Genomic DNA, 19,654 nt, shown 5'->3' with positions numbered 1-19,654 from the left:
AAATGGTTGGGTTCAAACAACAGGTACCATGTTCTAAGGTGTTTAACTAAATGTACACATCAGCGAATTAAAGCAGGAATTCTGATCTATCGTCCCATATTCATCTTTTGATCTCAAACCCAAATGTGTCTAGGAAAAACCAAAAAAAAAAAACTGACCTTGTGTTTCAATACTTTCAAAGGGGACTATACATATGTAAGCCTTAAATGACTATTTTTAGAATTAAACAGCTGCAAAGAAATGTAACGTCCTAGTAAATCTAAACTTTAACAAATGTAACAGCAAGAATGATGCCTAATACCCATCACTGTAATCAATTTGAGTTGTCATACTAGCCAGCATTTTAGAGATTAGGAATACATCAGTAGATAGTTTGGTATGGCTTAAGTTTCCCCGTGTTAAAATCATTGTGTGGTTTGTGGCGGACATCTTTCTCCTTTATGAATCTTTCGTTTACGTTCATACTTTTAGCCAGTTTAAGAGTTTATACTTTATACTTTTACTTTTAATAGTATTTATTAAAATTGCACTTCAGTAAAGAATATCAGTAGTTTTATCACCTCTGTTCTTGTAAACAACATTACAAGTTCATGTAAAAGTGACTGGGTAAAAAACAGCTTAGATACTTTACCTGAGGACTGATCCGTTTAATAACTATTCAAAAGTTTCAGCAAATTCAAAAGAATGACTTTTTATTTGACCTGTGTTCTGTTTTCAGTCAAGTTAGCACACTTTACATCAGAAGATACGTACCAGATATTATATTAATATGAATATAATTTAAACCTATATTCATGTTTTTTGAAATTTCTGTTTCATTCGGAAGTTTGCAGTTCACCCTTAACTTATGGTGAGTGTACCATCAATCTCAGAGGACATGTCCTTCAGATGCATGTATTACACACATCACACAGCCAAATCACTGACATCCCAGAGTGTTCAGTAATATTAATTTTATTTATTAAATCAACAGGGATGGTTCCAAATTCTGTACTTACTAAATGTTAGTTATAACATGTTAAACACAACGAATGAGCACTAAAAACAATGAACAAATGAAGGTGAGTTATCATTTGTGTAAAATGTGGCATCACACCAGTTTGAAATCTTGAAGCATGAATAGTGTGTGAAAGGATGTTCACTGCAATTCCATACTGCAAAAAAAAGAAAGATTTTTTTAAATTGCATTTAAATTGCAGTTATAATGTTGGCTATAATTTAACTTGAATAAAATACCGTTATATACATTCACATTCAGATAACAGAATAAAAGCTCAGTTGATACCAATTTGAATAATGCATTTCTGCAAACATGTCAATATGTTTTATATTTATCTTTAGGCACATTCATTCATTCATTCATTCATTCATTCATTCATTCATCAGTTATCTTCAGAGACTGCTTTATCCTGGCCGGGGTAATGGTGGAACTGGAACCTGTCCATGGAATACAGTGGGGGAAATAATATTGAACACGTCAACATTTTTTTCAGTAAATATATTTCCAATGAGGCTATTCACATGAAATTTTCACCAGACATCAGTATTAACTCAAGAAATCTGGAAATATAAAGAATTCACAACATTAAAGTCCATAAATAAAGTCATGTGTAATAAAGTGGAATGACACGGGAAAAAAGTACTGAACACGCTAAGAAAAAGCAGTTCTCCAAGTCAAGGAACCAGCTGAAATCAGTAAGTGATTATACCCTTTATTAGGGTGAAATGAAGAAGAAGAACAAGAATCATCTCATGATGGGTAAAAGCAAAGAGCTCTCTGAAGACCTTCGCAATCTTATTGTTGCGAAACATATTGATGGAATCGGATACAGACTTATTTTAAAACTTCTGAATCCTCCAGTAAGCACCATTGGGGCCGTTATCCTCAAGTGGAAGCAACATCACTCCGTCATCAACCGGACACGCACAGGAGCTCCTCGCAACATTTCTTACCAGGGAGTCAGAAGAAAAGCCAGAAGAGTAGCTCAAGAGCCAAGGACCACTCAGAAAGAGCTCCAGAAACACTTGGAGGCAGCAGGTAACATCGTCAGAGAGAAAACAATAGGCAATGCACTCCAGTGCTCACACTCACACCGCAAGACTCCATTACTAAAGAAAAGTTATGTCGAAGCTCGTTTAGTTTGCTACAACTCATTTGGACAAGCCTATGAGATACTGGGAGAGTGTAGTCTGGTCAGACGAGAGCAAAATTTAACTTTTTGGCTCTCATACTACACACCATGTCTGGAGAAGAAATGTCACTGCACATCACCCTAAAAACACTACACCAACAGTGAAGTTTGGAGGTGGAAGCATCATGGTGTGGGGCTGTTTTTCATCACATGGTACTGGCAGAGTTCATATAATTGAAGGAACGATAAATGGAGTCCTTTACCAAGAGATTTTTGAAAAGTATCTGCTGCCATCCACCAGGATGATGAAGATGAGATGTGGGTGGAGCTTCCAGCAGGACAACGATCTAAAACATACAGCAAAGGAAACTCTCAATTGGTTTCAGAGAAAATAAATCGAATGGCCCAGTCAATCACCTGACTCGAATCCAATTGAACAATATTTAAAGACAATATGTTTAGAAGATTGGGGCCAAAATCACACCTGAATACTGCGGCCCATTAATTTCTTCATACATGAAGTGTCTTGAAACTGTCATTACAAACAAAGGCTTCTCCATGAAGTATTAAATACATTTCAGTTAGCGTGTTCAGTACTTTTTTCCTGTGTCCTTCCACTTTATTACACATAACTTCATTTATGGACTTTAATGTTTGGATTTTTTTTATATGTGTAGATTTCTTGAGTTAATAACAAAGCCTGGTGAATAGCCTCATTTGAAATATATTTACTAAAATAAATGTTGACAATATTTACTGTACTTACTTGTACAGTAAATATCTAAGATGAAATGTATTATAACCTAAACCTATTCATAACCAAAAAACAGAAGTTAGTAGTTGCGTAATTATTGACATAATTATTTATTCAGCTAATTAATTCTATGCCTACGCCTACAGCGATGCAGGGAAGCTTTTGCCTCTTTTTGTTTTTAAATAAAAATTTCTTGTTTGTTTGTTTTTTATAAAAGTTTTGCTCATGGGTACCAGACAAATGTCCCCAGGTCAAAGCTGTAACATATTCCTTATATACTTATATATTTCTATTCTTGTGGAGGCGACCAGGACATGAAAGATTAAAGATGCAAATATGCTCACACACACACAGACACACACACACGCACACACACATGCGCGTGGTAAGTGAGGATAGTAAAGCCCGCCTATCAGCCTGCATTCCTCGTCCTCATATTGGAGAGATGGAGGAGGAGGAGAAAAGTAGGCCGGCGGTGGGGTGGGTGTTGAACATGGCACTGTCTCGCGCACTGTCCGAACCTCCAGATTCTAAACACTACTAAACACACACATGCGCGCGCGCTTTACCCAAGTGTCACCCACTATTAAATCATTTCTTTGAACGCGAGGAAGCACGAGAACAGTTCCGCGTGGATTACTGGACATCAAGCTAAAGCAGTATATATATATATATATATATTTTTTTTTTTACGTGCATAATTAATCCTGCTACAAGACTGAGAGGGACATTTCAGTCATGGAGACACTGTCCAGGACAGGGACAGAGGACCACAGTTCCGCCGGAGACCCACCTCTCCCAGTGGACTTTGCAGCGGTGGACACGCTGGGTCCGTTAGGAAGCTCTAGCGTGAGAAAACACCAGCACAAACACAACCTGAAACACCGCTACGAGCTGCTCGAGACGCTGGGCAGAGGCACGTACGGCAAAGTGAAGAAGGCTGTGGAGAGACACACCGGGCGCGTGGTGAGTCTGTGAGTGACAGAGTGATGAGTTGCCAGATTGGTCGCTTCCCCTCCAATTAGACTCCTGTGTAGCATTTTGTGTGATAGGTGTTCTGATCTGATTTGTAGCTTACACTGTCAGAAACAAAGATCTCAAACTATACTTTTCCATATCACGGGGGTTGATGAGTAGTACATTTCTATTTAGTATCTTTCACCTTTTAAAAAAAAAACACTATATGGCTAAAGGTTTGCAGAAACCTGACCGCTTGTCACAAAGTTGGAAGCACACCATTGCGTAGAATGTATTTGTATGCTGTAGAATTACAATCTATAGTTCACTGGAACTAAGAGGACCAAACCTGTTCCAGCATCACAATACCCCTGTACACAAAGCAAGCTCCATGAAGACATAGTTGGACATGGTTGGAGAGGAAGAACTTGAGTGTCCTGCACCGAGACCTTACCTCAACCCCACTGAACACCTTCGGGATGAACTGGAACGCCGACTGCACCCCAGACCTCCTCAGTACCTGATCTCACTAATACTCTTGTAGCTGAATGATCACAAATCCCCACAGTCACGCTCCAAAATCTAGTGAAAAGCCTTCACAGAAGAGTGGAGCGCATTATAACAGCAAAGGGGGAATAAATCTGGAATGGGATGTTCAACAAGCACATATGAGTGTTACGATGAGGTGTCCACAAACTTTTGGCCATATCATGTAATTTACGGTACATAATGATGCACCTTTAAAGTGTTACTCTGAAAGGTTATTAAAAGGTACACTACATGCACTTTCCTAGGTAAAAGATGCAATGGTGCACCCCAGCAGTGCTGTAGCCAGGAAATAATTTCAGCGGGATGAGAAAATATGCTAAATAAAACCACCATGTATTCTTTACTAACTTAAGTGTGACAAGTGTGACGTTCTCATGCATGCTGGGTGGATGCCAGACAGTTGCAGAAGCATGATTTACCATCAAGCAATCTTACCATAATAATAACAACATTAAAATACCTTTATGACCATTTCACTGAAAATAGCATGCTAGTAATACGGAAATTATGCCTTGCGTCATAAAACCAGTCGTATACAAAATATGATTAAACTACACTGGAAAAAAATGACATTTTTGGAAGTGAAAATACCTTGAATATAGTCAAATTTATCTAGTATTTCTTATTATAAGATCGCAGTAAACCAAATATAGATCATTAAACCTATTTCAAGCCATTTGTACTAATTTCAAGCTTGAAATAGTCTTGTTCTAATGGCATATAATGTTGCTGATTTGAAGCATTTATTTCTAAAAAGAAACAAAATTATCTGCCAGTAGAATAAGAAATCTGCCTAAGAAAATGACTTGAAATAGGTTTAATGATCTATATTTGGTTTATTGTGATCTTATAATAAGAAATACGAGATAAATCTGACTGTATTCAAGGTATTTCCACTTATCTCCTTTTTTATTTATTTATTTGTTTATTTATTTATTTATTTTGCAGTGTAAGGGAACCATTCTTTTGATGTTATAGAGCAGTTACCGTGTAGAGCATATTATTTGACATGTACAGTATCTAATCAGCTGCATTACATTATATGTGTATATGTTAAGAACTTACGAATAAGTATTTATGACCTGCTGTAAAATGGTCCCACTTCCCTAGTTAAGTCTCTGCACGCCTAGCGAAAAGGAAAAGTACAGTTTGGTACCTTTATTTTTGTACTGTTTACATTTTAATTGTAACGGGTGGAGAAAATACAGGCCAATCTGGCAACCCAAACATTCACTTTTTTTTTCACAAATGAAAACTGTTGAATTTACCTCTCATCACAAATGAGACATGAACATTGCAGATGTTCATTCGGCACTGAATCTGCTTTACATACAATCAGAATATGTTTTAGAGTATTTTTAAAAACATTTTGGTTTAAAAAGACTGTCATCAGTTTGCATGGGTGTAAGACGCATAATTACACACACACACACACACACACACACACACACACACACACACAGTTACAAAGAACGAATCATGATCCATCCAGAAGGCGTTTTACATAAAAGGTGAAAGGTTATAATGCAAGCAATGTTAATGTCAGTCACTCGTGTGTCTATTCCGAGCTGCCTTCTTCTGTGTCCAGCACAGTGCATTGTGAAGCAACGAGATCTGAGCACAAACATTTCCCTTTTATCTGGAATTCTCATTGATCGGCTTCACTTTAGGCAACATTTCAAAGTTACATTACTTTCAAGCACGGTAGGGTCCTGACACTCTTAATACCAACTCATCACTATAAACAAGGAGATGAAAGACAGCCGAGCCTGTGCCAGCAAAACTACTCAAACAAGTTAAGCAATATCCTGTTGTGAGAGCATGTGATCCAGTCCTATGAGAGACTGAATGTTGATATGCACCTTTTGAAGGGCACATGCCTGCATTCTTGTGTTTTGGTCCTTGTGGAATTGGAAAAAAAAAAAAAAAAAAAAAAAAAAAGGATGCTGGTGGAATAACGAACACTTTGTTATGTCTATAAGAGACTGTTAGTGTCTGTGTCTTAACTAGGTGAAAGAAGAGAGAAAATACAGGAGAGTACAGAATTCACTGAGAAATGCTCTAAAATACCACTAGCTCAGGATAATTTCATAGACTCCCTCCCAGCTGTGTGCAAAGATGCATAAGCAAGGCTCATGCCATTGATGTTATAACTACTGTGCATTCTCAGACTTCTAGTGTACTCCCCTGGTCTAAAAGGAGTGTAAAGAATGCCTGATTCATTCTCACACTCACTCTCATGACTCAAAGCCAGGGATTCACTAGAATATTTCTACTATTCTACACATGTAGAGAGAGTGATAAGGACCGTTCTCTTCAGTCAGATGTTTTGTGTGTAATTTTGTGTAACTTGCTTCTTCAAGCTCCTTCATGCACCAATGCATCACCATATAGGCTTTCTTCCAAACAGCCACTCAGATAAAACAGCACACCTGTTGTCTGTCTTGCTTGAACAATGCACTGCTCTGTATGCTAGAGAGTTAAGGTACCTTTAGCCGAAGCTTACACTGGGAAGAAGCCTCAAGCCAGCTGGCATATGCATCAAACACAGGCCTGCTTAATGATCCGTAGCCAGTGCCCAGGCATCGAGCCCTGCCCAGGCGTGTCTGGGTGTGCTTCCCTCATCATATGACTTTAATGAGTTTATGCTTTCACTATAATTAAGGTCAGGTCTAAAAGGAACTTGACCCTAATTATAGTGAAAGCTTATTCTGACATACTGAGCCCCTAATGTGCTGCTAAACCACAGGTGAACCAAACACACCCACGATTTTTCTCTCTCTTGCAAAACATACAAAAAGGCCCAACAGTTGCTGTTCATTGGTTTGGAGATTGTTATATCCTCTTGGATATTGATTCGTTTATCCAAAAATGTTTGATATTTTTAGCATATTGGTCAGGTGTAGTAATTTTCCCTGTAAAAGTCTGGAGCAGGATGGAGTTGTGAATGGCACAGGTTGGACAGGAAGTTAGGCTCTCGGCACTATTTCCCCTAGTCTATTTTATGACTCAGAACAGGAACATGCAAAACAGATTTCCTGTAGATATAATCCCTAGATTTCACTTCTCTGACTCTGAAATAAATATCCAACCTCGATAGCTTGATAAAGCCCAAATCCCCTTACTATCCATTATCCTTACATAATACAGGTCGACCTGTAAATAAGTGAATGTGTTTCTTTAGTATCCCCAGGAGAATGAATGAATGAATGAATGAATATTTGCCTTGGGTGATGCACTGAATTCCGGCTGGCTACAGATCTGTGATGTCCGTTTGGAGAGAGCGGAAGGGGAATAGGCTAATAATAACTACTGTGGTGCACAGCCTTCTGAGATGTCTGTTCGTCCTTTCAGGAACCTACTTTCACTCAAGGTTAGAAGCACGCAGTGCAACTTCACAACTTTTCCTGCTGCAGCCTATATACAGCCACTGGGACCCTACTTCCAGTTAAAGTATACCAGACAAACATTTAAATATTCTCAACCATTTACGTCAAACGATTTTATCATTCCCTATCTCCGTCACATGGTCTAGCTGTTACTGCGGCACAGAATTTCCTGGTCCAAAATGACTCAATTGGTGAATTCCAAGCAAGCTGTTGAGTCATTGCATAGGGTGTTTGGAGACAGGAAGCACTTCCCTCACACTCTGTCACTCTTCCTGCCTCTGTTCTGTTCTGTAACACTGTTGGGGGTAGAGACTTTCCTTCTTGACCCAAGTATGGTGTAATCATCATTGGTGTATACTACACATCTGCCAGCTGACTAATAAATCAATCAATCAATTTCCTTAAGGACATATCAATACCAGGATATCTGTTGGTTGTTGTAATCAATAAACAGACGCTTCAGGAATGTTCAGAGGCAAAATCAACGATACAGACCAAACATATAGATTAAAAAAAAATACATCATTTACACATCATTTATTGACATATGCTGTAAACCAAGACATTTTCCAAATGATCTCAAATTATAAACGGAATCAGGGTATTTGTTGATAAACATCCCTTACACTGAGAATGCTGGAATTGTTTACACTACTAATTTAACATACACATTTAGCTACGTAAGTATTCAGGGGTTCATTTGATTAAATAAACTCTAATGGAAAAACAAGTTCATAATCAGTTAGTTGTACACGATTTCTTCAGACATTTTTGTTCCATGTTAATCAACATATTACTGCTAGCCTTTTATAAAGTTAGTGATTTCTGTCTCTCTCTCTCTTGCCCACACACACATATACACACATATATAGTGTTTAGGTCAGAACATCCATGCATCCATTTTCTGTAGTGCTTATCCTACACAGGGTTGTGGGAGAGTCTAGAGCCTGTCCCAGGGGTCTCAGGGCACAATCAATTTAGAGAGGCCAATCAGACAAACACATGTCTTTGGACTAGGGGAGGAAACTGGAGTACCCAGAGGAAACCACTAAAGAATGGGCAGTGCATGCAAACTCCACACAAACAGAGCCGAACTGGGAATCGAACCCCCAACCGTGGAGGTGCGAGGCCAATGTGCTAACCAACCATTAAGGCACCATGCAGTCCTCTTGTCCCCGTGGTGCTCTATGCTCTATAAAAGGTGGAAAGTAACAAAGATGTGAACTACATATATCCAACCAGTCAAGACAAGGTAGCACGGCTTTAGAGGGGATGTATTTATTTGAATCTCAAAACAGCTAGCTTTAGCTAACTTTCTGCCAAAATGACTGAGTATACCTTTAATTTGTATCCCTCTGTTGATTTATAGGTTGCAATCAAGTCCATCCGTAAGGAGAAGATCAAAGACGAACAGGACATGGTTCACATCCGCAGAGAGATCGAGATCATGTCTTCCCTACGCCATCCACACATTATATCTATATATGAAGGTGATTGAGTATGCATGCTGTACTTTCTTTCCCACTCTAGTGATATTTACTCCACACTGTATGGAGAGAGTCATCTGTTTAAATACGTACACCCACTGCACAGTTGGTTATACAAGAGGTACTTTTCCAAACATAGATTACACACTGACCATAGGATTTTCTGTTACTATATTCCAGCTAATTGACAATACTAATTTAGCTAATTAGATAGCTCCAGACCGGCATACTATGTCTATGTCTATGTATACACATTTCCACATTGTCTTGGAAATGTGTTTATATAGACATAGACATACTTTTCCACATTGTGTCTTCATGTTTGTTTTGAAGTTTGATTTTGTCTCCATAACACAGAGATATTAGCACATGTCCAGGGCAGACATAACAACTGAATCAAATGTCTTCACATGGGAAAATAGGGGAAGGTGGATAAACATGTCCTCTGTAAGACTATGTTGAAATGACAAGTTCAGACTGTTCAGATTGAACCCGGCTGAGGTCTGACAGACTACTTCTGAAAAGCTCGGAGTATAAGAGGCCAGTGGACCTTCCGCGACTTTCTTTGACCAAATTTAGGGCATTTTGGTTTGGACTGAATGTCTGAAGACGCCACACCTTAAATGGCAGACTTTAACCAATAGTTCAGTGATTGCCTGATGCAAAGAAAGCCTCACATGCTAACAGTTTGGGGACATCAGTCTGAACCACTTGAAAAGACCAAATAAAACTCACCCAGTCATGTCTAAGTCAGACTGAGGTTATGGCTGCTCATTAAAGGGATCTGTTTACCTTGTCTGGTATTTCTGATGGACACAGTGGTGTAATGCACTACATTGCCCTTAAGTGTTAATGTATGGTGAGGTGCTACGTACTTGCATCCTGTCACAAGTGTTTTCCAGAGTGTGTTCCTGGGATTCACCATGACCCTGGCCTAAGATAAAGCACTTACTGAAGATGAGTGAATGAATTTTGTGAGGACTCTTCAGAACTTATGAGAACTAGCAGTGTGGAATCATTGCAGTGGTTAGGCTGTATGTGAGTCTGGCTCAAGGCAGCATGGCTAATACAATTATGTTTCCTGCTTCTTTGCACACTGATCAGAAGTGCTAAGGAAGTTCACCAATGGGAATGCTTGTTAAACAATTGTTTATGTGCACTGGTGAGCTTCTCATGATCAGTAAGAAAAAAAAAAATCTTTGTCCACTGACGGGGGAAATGTATTGATTGGAAGATGTAATAATGTGAGGTATTGAATTCATTAATATAATCCATAGCTAACATTTATCCATTTTTATTTTACTTAAGATCATGACAAGATCATTGTAAATACCGTAATCAAAATGTCTTAGAAACTAGAAGTGTGTGTGTATGTGTGTGTGTGTGTGTGTGTGTGTGTGTGAAGGTGAAGGCATGTGTGACATGAGCAGACGTGATAGATGTGGTGTTACGGTCCTTGATATGATACACTGTACAATTATATTGTCCCAGGACAAGACCCCATCACTCTACAGCCACTTCCACTAGTCTTTCACTCTCTCACACACATGCATACCGACACACACACACACACACACACACAATGCATCTCACACCTGTTAGCTCTGGCAGCTCCTAAACGGGGTGCCCGTGACTGATTCCAGAGTGGCTGGAGCTCTTCCATCCAGTCCTCTGGTACCTCAGCAGCATGGCACTGTGCCACGGCAGGAAGCAGAACGAAACCAGCTAAAATCCAGCGCTAAATCCATTCGAAAGAGCTGAAATAAGACACAATCATTTATACATGATAACGACTCAAACCGGCACATTTAATCATGCTTCCTAGCCTGACTCTCCATGTCTGGTATTCAGCCTGACTTAACTGCTTTAGAAAAGAATTACCATGATAATCAAGCATAAAGAATGTAAGCAGCATACTCACAATCTGTCTATTTTCCCCATCTCTGTTTGCACAGTGTTCGAGAATAAAGACAAGATTGTCATCGTGATGGAGTATGCCAGCAAAGGGGAGCTGTACGATTACATCAGCGAGCGACGTAAGCTCAGCGAGAGAGAGACGAGACACTTCTTCAGGCAGATTGTCTCAGCTGTACATCACTGTCACAAGGTGAGAGGCCAGAGTCTGACGAGATCTGATGCACTGTCGCTCCACAGCAACGTACTGTCTGTATGCATTAAAAAAGGACAAAGCTCAGTGAACCCATTCATCTAAAGCAGTCATTTTAACTTGATCAGTCTGTACAGGATTTATGAGTTTTTTTGTGATTGTTGTGTGATGATTCTGTGGCGTTTTTTCTAAATTTGCGCTGATTTTTTATTTTTTTTTCTTGCGGAAAACTATTTGAATTGGCAAAATTGCGAAATTTCGCAGTGATGTTTGTTGGTAAATGAGACCTTTTAGCTGTACTCATGTTCGATGCACGTGAATCTCGTTTTGATGACATCACATGACGTGTCTTGACCTAAATCTGCTGAAAGTCTGTGGTAATTTATAAAGAATTGTACGTTCCTCAGCTCAGAATACAGCTTTAAATCAGTGACCGAGTTGCTATTTTTACTGTAACTAGTTGCTGTGTATATATTTTATGGCTCATAAATTACGTCTGAGAAATTTAGCTAGCTGCTTAGCAATAACTTGCAAAGAGGTTTGTTAAGACATTGAAAAAGTTTGCTACTTAACGATCAATTCAAGGTTAGCTAAAATTACCATAATATCACAACCAGCTTGCACTGCATAGATGTTATGTCATTTCAGTGTGATAACACTGTGACCAATGCTCGCCCCAAAAATAATATATAATCCAAAATAATCCAGTATTGTCTGGAACATCTGGATCTGTTATTTCTTTTCCCCATTTATGTGGCAAATGTTCGTATGTTTCAGCAGATTTGTAGTTTTGCCACAATATTGTACAGATTTTTAAATGCACTTAGCACGTTTGATTTAATTAGCGTTTAGCCCAGGGAAGCAACTTCTAACACCACTTCTTTTTTCCACTGACATTGTTAAAAATATTGAAGCTGCTGGGTAATTGGTAAAGAAATCCTTATTTTGTCTTATGGGAAACTTCTGTAAATATCTTATGTAGATTCTGAAGGGCAGTATAAATGAAAAGAAATTAGATATTTAAACAAAATAATAACAATTTACGCCGATCATCCTGTGCAAAAGTTTACATCCCCGTGGGAATTAATGTATCGTGTTGTCTTCTTGAGCATCAGTGAATGTTTGCACCTTTTGTATTAGTTGGGTACGAATCCCTCAATTGTCCTAAATATGAAAAGACTGATGTTTTGTTTTGTTTGACTCTATCAACACATGTTTGGGACAAAGAAAATGGCAGACTGAATTTTTTCTTGCCAATTTTTAAGAACGCTTTTTGATCCTACAGTTCTGTACACTCACTTTTGAGACTTTATACCACTGTATTTACATTCAGTCTATTCTCACAACTATGTACACATGGCTCCTCAAACATGTGAAAGGGTTTATACTATGAACATCAGATCACAGAGGCTAATGTTTGGATTTGGTCAGAAAGTCTAGCTTCTGGTCATGGCAGGTTAGGGGTGGGCTAGCACAGCTGGCTGCTGATGTCATCCACTGCTCAGATGGGGGATTCCAGCCACCGCCCTGCTGACCACAGCAGTACACCAGGGCAGACCAACACGGCAGAGGAGAGGTCAGGACACAGCAGTTCTTATACAGGATGCAGGGAAGTTCAGGATAGAAGGCATATCCTCTAGTATGTGTGTACGTGTGGAAAAAGTAGTGCCTGTGTGTTAGTGTGGGTGTGTTTAACAATGACAGCTTGCGTTCACATAGTGAACTAAATTAAAGACACAAGAAATAGGTTACCACACAGACAAATATCCTTTCCCATTAAAGCCACACATACTGGGACACTTGCTAATGTCTAGACGCAATTGAGTTCACTTTGCGAAATTAAAACTTTGAAATTGGAGTGTATTTCAGATTTGTTCATAATCAATGGCGCGTGCATTTTGGAACTGTCGATATGAAGAGGTAAATATGCCGTGCAGATACGAGATATAAATGTGAGCCAGTTCATGGTTGGGTAGTTATTTTTCAGGATTGCATAGAGATCTCATGATGCTGTTAATGTTTTTCAGAAAGGAGTGGTGCACCGGGATCTAAAACTTGAAAATGTGCTGCTAGATGACAATTACAATATAAAGGTAAGAGAGAGAGAGAGAGAGAGAGAGAGAGAGAAAGGAAGAAAGAGCGAGAGAGAGATCTAAAATATCGGTATGTATTTTCCCAGATTGCAGATTTTGGGTTATCCAACCTTTACCACAAAGACAAGCTTCTGCAGACCTTCTGCGGCAGTCCTCTCTACGCTTCACCTGAAATTGTAAATGGAAGGCCATATCGAGGCCCAGAGGTGAGCAATACAATTTACATGTACAACATTTGGTACATGCCCTTATCGAGAGTAGCTTATAGTAGTGGTATGTAGTCTGCATCAAAAACAGCAAGGCCAATTCTATTTGGGTTTGAGAATAAAAGATGAATATGAGAGGATAGATCCGAATTTCAGCTTTCATTTCCTCATATTTACATCTGCCGTAGATGTGTTAAACAGCTTAGACCATGGCACCTTTTGTTTGAACCCACGCATTTTTTCTAATGATCAAACATATTGGAACACATGACTGATAGGTGTTTCTTGCTGCCCAGGTGTGCCCTGTTAAATTGGTTGTTTAAACAATTAATAGCGCTGAACATCTATTCTTGGTTTGAACCATGGGTTTCACCTGTGAAGACTGCATTTGTTGTTAAAAAGGATAAACCAGCATGAAGACCAGAGAGCTGTCTATGGGAGAAAAGCAAGCCATTTTGAAGCTGAGAAAAAAGAAAGGGACAATCAATCAGAGCCGTTATACAAGCATTGTGCATAACCCAATACAACAATTTGGATTGTCCTGGAAAAGAAAGAAACCACCGGTGTACTAACAACAGGTCAGCCAAGGAATACAACAGCAGTTGCTGTTCCAGTACCTTTAGAAGACCTTACTGTTCTAATATCTTTGGAGGGGACTGTAAAGCAAGAATACTATGTATATATTGGAACAAACTGTCATTTCTTCAGGACATGGTACAACACAGTGCAGGAATGCAGTACACAGGACGACAAAAAGTGCAAATACACGACAGTGAGATAAATAAACAGGGTGGTGCATGCTCGCATAACAGGACAGCGGAACAGTGTTGGATGGCAAAACCAGGGCAAAACTGCGGCTTTACCATATGTAAAACAGATATGTAGAGAAATGTAGCAGCAACATCAATAACAAAATATATAACAGCAAAAGAGTTTCAAAGCTTATTTAAATGCTTGGTGAAGAGGTAGGTCTTTAGCATTCTTTTGAAGACATTGGGTGACTCAGATTTTCGAACAGCCGGGGAAATTCACTTAACCACTATGGTACCAGTACAATAATATAGATGGTCTTGTGGCCAGAGATATTTTAACTAAACCAAAGACTGTGAGATTTAAACCAAACCATGAGCTGACCTTTTTCCAGCAAGAACATAAAAACAAAACAACAACAAAAAAAAGGGAAGATAAGACCTTGTAGGCACATCAACACATAATCAGACATTCTTTACTGTTCATTAACATTACAGATAAGAGACTGAAAAAAACAAAACAACAAAGACAATGTGTTTTTTTCCTTGATGGCATTCCAGAGAAGGTACACACAAACACATACACAAAAAATTTACTGCATGGTGAGGATGAAGGTTCATCTAAGGACACAGTCAGCCATTTGGTTTATCATACTTTAGACAATCAGCGTGTTTGCCAGCTGGAATGAGGACTAATCTCCTAACTATTTACAGAATTCAGCAGTAATGTGGCACCCAAACACAATCACTCTGTTCTGTCAGCAAGCAGCTAAAAAGAAAAGACTGTTCTCTAAAAAGAACAGGAATGCATAGTCATTTACCAAGATAGTCATTTATCATTTATTTCTGATGCATAAACACACATACTGACATGCAGATACATTCATACAATAGATATACTGTAGATATAGAAAACATGCATTACATGCAAAGCACTACTCTCTCTCTCTCTTTCTCTCTCTCTCTCACTCACACACACACACACACACCCCACATTCCTCCACTGGCCCCATAGTGATTTCTTTCATAACAGTCTTCCTGCTCTATGGGAAAGGCTCCACACTTCTCTTCTGTGCCAGCAATCACACAAGTCCTCTCATCTCCTATGGGTCAGACAGGTCAGCAATCATGGGAGTGGACTTTCCTGTGCTCTAATCAGCTATTGTACCCGTTAACACTGACTGATTGCTAAAATGTTCTGCTGTCTAATCAGGGTCAGCGGAGAACAGACAAGTGGCACAGCCCTTAACAAGGTTTAAGCCTCAAGAGCGCATATAAGGGTGATTCATATGTCTATTGTTTCTGTGCAGTTAAAAGCATAATGATGCTTTGATTTATGGTTTATAAAGAGAAGTGGTGTTAATTAGGTTAGATATAAGGGAAAAGTACATAGATAATGTACAGTATGTAATGGTGATGTTCCAGGGTCCAGACTTAAAGACTAAACTACAGATTCTGGTCTATGTCTGTGTTAGCAACTGTTACTGTTGTTCACTTGGGGGTGTGCAGTGTCCAGCGTTTTATTCATTGAATGCATTTTATTCATTGATGAGAAATAGTAGTAGCCAAAATGTATAGCCTACAGCCCAGTGTACACCTTGTACGATCAGTTTTGTTTGCTGTGCAGTGGTTAAGACACTGGACTAATGATCAGAAGGTTGTGAGTTCAAATCCAATCCACTGCCAAGCTGCCATTGCTGGGCCCTTGAGCAAGACCCTTAACCCTCAACTGCTCAGTTGTATAAAAGAGATAACTGTAAGTCACTCTGGATAAGGGATTCTGCCAAATGCCATAGATGTAAAGGATCTCTGCTACTTCCTGCCAAATATGAGAGGTCGTAGATGACAGGATAAGATGAAACCATGGTTATGGGGTTTTCTTCCACTTTTGCAAGTCAAACAATAAATGGGAACTAATCGCAGAGCTAAAGTTGTGAGTGTGGAAATAAACATTGGACCACGCACGCCATAGGGTGGGTCCGAGGAATAATTTACGACAATCATTTGGATTAGTCACTTTACCACATCATAACTAATTCACAACGACTTGAAAAATCTCCTTTGAAATTGTCACATGTCACAGAACTGCAGCTCTGTGTTGGACACGCTCATAGACAATGTTGCTTGCTAGTATGAACTAGCTTGTTAGTTTAACTAACAATAAACCACTTGTGTTTATTCTATGTTTGGATTTTTACCAATTCTCCTCCGTGCTGGCAGGTCGACAGCTGGGCTCTTGGTGTGTTGCTGTACACTCTGGTGTATGGCACAATGCCTTTCGATGGGGGAGATCACAAAAGGCTCATACGCCAAATCAGCAAAGGGGAGTACAGGGAACCTCCCCAGTCATCAGGTGTGTGTGTGATCTCTCTATTTTAAACATTTACTTCTGATATATCTCGATGCTCCTTTATCAACGACCTTGAATTTTTATCTGTATCTACCAGATGCTCGTGGCCTGATTCGTTGGATGCTGATGGTAAACCCAGATCGCCGGGCCACTGTAGAGGATATTGCCAACCACTGGTGGGTGAACTGGGGCTGGAAGACCAGTGTGTGTGACTGCCAGACTCAGCAAGAGAACAGCTCACCCATGCTTGCCCGCTTTATTGACTGGCAGAGTCGCACTGAGACTCAGCCAAGCAAACTGGCTTGCCCCGATTCAGGTGTCAACACCAGTGGGACCATTTCAACCCGTCGACTCAGGAGGTCCTCAAAGGAAAATGAGGGTGGAATTAGGGCAGTTCTAGAAGAGAAGCCAGCCATGAAGAGGCCTAAAAGTATCCTAAAAACACGGGCAAGCACTGGAGATCAGCGGTCTCAAAGCTTGTGTGAGGCTGAGTTGCGGCGCTCAATCTGCTACAGGGAAGTTGAGCCCACCTCAAGTCCTGAGAGAGAGGAAGCAGCAGGTGGCTCACCAGCCAAAATGATGCCTTCTCTTCCCATGAAAGGCATCCTGAAAAACAACCATCAGCGCGAGTCTGGCTATTATTCCTCTCCAGAGCGCAGCGAGTCCTCAGAGCTGCTAGAGAGCACCGTGGCTCCTCCACCCAATGGCTCACCACCTAAAAGGGTGCCAGGGAGGAAGGGCATATTGAAGAGGAACGGGAAATACTCATCTCATGTGACACCCACGCTGGACTCAAACCTACCACAGAGTCAGAGTCGAACCTCAACCATCCTGAGGGAGGAGATAGGCATCCCGAGTATAGCAGTGGATTGGCCACCTTCTTCTCCTAAACCCAACATCAGAGGCAGCCTCTCAGCTGAGGATCTACTGCAGATGGCAGGATTTAGGGGACTGCAAACAGCAACACCCCTCCATGGCTCAAAGAACACCCGCAGCCCACCAGGATCTCCTGGGGACAATGGTAGCTTCTCCCTACTAGGGGATCTGGATGATGTGACTCAAGTGTATCAGCAGGCCCTGAACATCAGCAACCATCTCAGTTAGAAAGGGAGTGAGAAAGTGAGTGTTGAAAGGTTACAGCAAAGTGACTGGATCAGTCAGGAACAATCAATCATGTATTCAATCATTGACCTTGAACTGCATTATGTTTACATGCTACAAGAAGGGAAATCTGAAGCTGTGGAACTTAACATGTCATCATGCTGATGGTTCTGGTTTATCAAAGAAGAATGAGGCAAGCACCTTACTGACACATTGTCCTCCGCAAAACATTACAAACCTGACTGCTTACTACTGACGTACGGCACAGTCCACCGTTAAGAAGATTAGAATTATTTATTTATAAATATTTTGAGCATATGAATCTGCATGGCCACAAAAAGTCATTATTATTTATATATTATACAACCGCAAGGTCCAAGTCTAGACTGTCAATGCTACAGTATGTTAGCTTGACTTAACATTAGGCACATATTGGGGTCAGAGGTCACATCAGCACTAGATGAGATGTCACAGTGACTCTCACATACACACTGCTGTTTGCAGTCTGAGCCATTTAAACATGTGGCGTGACACAGTGGTGGTACTGGGTGTAACCTGCGGAGTAAATCCAGTACAGGAACACCCTGCACTTCAACAACAGCCGCTATTGAAAAGAGAGGAATAGGCTAGACTATTCCTGTTTAATATCAGTGTGTCAAAATGCTGTTCATTCCAAACGTGACAGGTCATGAAAACAAACTTTTATAAAAAAAAATATATATACAATAAATGCCTTGTAAAAAGGATCAGGTTCAAGACTGTACAGTTAGACCTAACTAAACAATAGATGCTTTTGAGTATTGTGAAAATGCAGCGTTTTTCTGTTTATCATACAATGGAATACTACCTTTAACTGGATCCACAGTGCTAAATGTTATACTATGTTAGTATTTTTTTGTTGTTGTTGTTGTTGTTTTTCTTTGATACATTGATACATTTTGCTTTCAGGTTTGATTATGCAAATGGATGAGTGTGTGTTGGCTTAATTTCAATGCAGTGGAATTTTAACAACTAGACAAATGTGCTTTATATGTAACAGGCTGCAGAACCAAGTGCGTGATCTGCCTATATATAAACCAAGAAACGGAAAACACAATGATGCTATGCTTCTATACTGTAACTGCCAAACTGGAAGAAAAGAAAACAAACAAACTGGTGTTAGCACCTATTTATCATTTAGGGTAATTTTCGTATTGCAGTATTTAACTGGATGTTGTGTATTTATATGTATTTAAATGTACTGTTATTTAATCTTTCATGTATTATATTATTGTACATTATTCCCATTCCCATTGTTTTTGCAAAATGTATTTGTTAACTTTGTCTTGTTGTGTGCCTTCATTGACCAGAAGATTGTCATTATAATAAATATCCACATTTTGAATATGGTTCAATTTACAGTATTAAAAATAAGTAGTTTGGTTAGGTATCTGTGACAAACACTCTCTGTGGATAGAAATGGTGTATTTAAGACAATAAGGGCCATGCTTGGAACACTACACTTTGGCTACTTCTAATAAAGGTCTATGGTGTGGAATGAGTTTTGTGATGTGTATGCAGTGTACACGTCGGATATAGCTGTGATGGGTTCCTTGGTTGCTTGTTTTCAGTAATACCACAGCCTGCAGAGAACATGATGGTATGTAAACAGATCTCTCACCCAGCAATGACACTCTCTCATCTCTTGTATGTGACATTCTTCAGTTTAACTTGAGATATGATGTCATGGAGAGATATGGGAAAATCCATCGAATGTGACTGGGTCTGAATTTTTTGGGGA

General features: G+C 39.6%; 1 protein-coding gene across 2 annotated transcripts; it reads left to right on the top strand.

The window, feature by feature from the left end:
• The first annotated feature begins 3,358 nt into the window (after positions 1–3,358).
• On the top strand, positions 3,359–19,263 carry nuak1a (NUAK family, SNF1-like kinase, 1a). Of its 2 annotated transcripts, none has more exons than XM_017494787.3 (7): positions 3,359–3,852; positions 9,151–9,271; positions 11,224–11,375; positions 13,403–13,468; positions 13,555–13,674; positions 16,644–16,776; positions 16,871–19,263. In XM_017494787.3, exons 1-7 carry the CDS (start codon positions 3,625–3,627, stop codon positions 17,875–17,877), a joined length of 1,827 nt encoding a protein of 608 aa, XP_017350276.1. In that variant the 5' UTR covers positions 3,359–3,624; the 3' UTR covers positions 17,878–19,263. The 2 variants fall into 2 exon arrangements, with proteins under 2 accessions (XP_017350276.1, XP_053544333.1); XM_053688358.1 differs by lacking the exon at positions 3,359–3,852 and adding an exon at positions 5,239–7,765.
• The last annotated feature ends 391 nt before the right edge of the window (positions 19,264–19,654 follow it).

The sequence above is a fragment of the Ictalurus punctatus genome, chromosome 19 (genome assembly GCF_001660625.3).
Source record: "Ictalurus punctatus breed USDA103 chromosome 19, Coco_2.0, whole genome shotgun sequence".
In the NCBI taxonomy this organism is placed as follows: Eukaryota; Metazoa; Chordata; class Actinopteri; order Siluriformes; family Ictaluridae; genus Ictalurus; species Ictalurus punctatus.
This window is presented reverse-complemented; position numbering and strand designations above follow the sequence as displayed.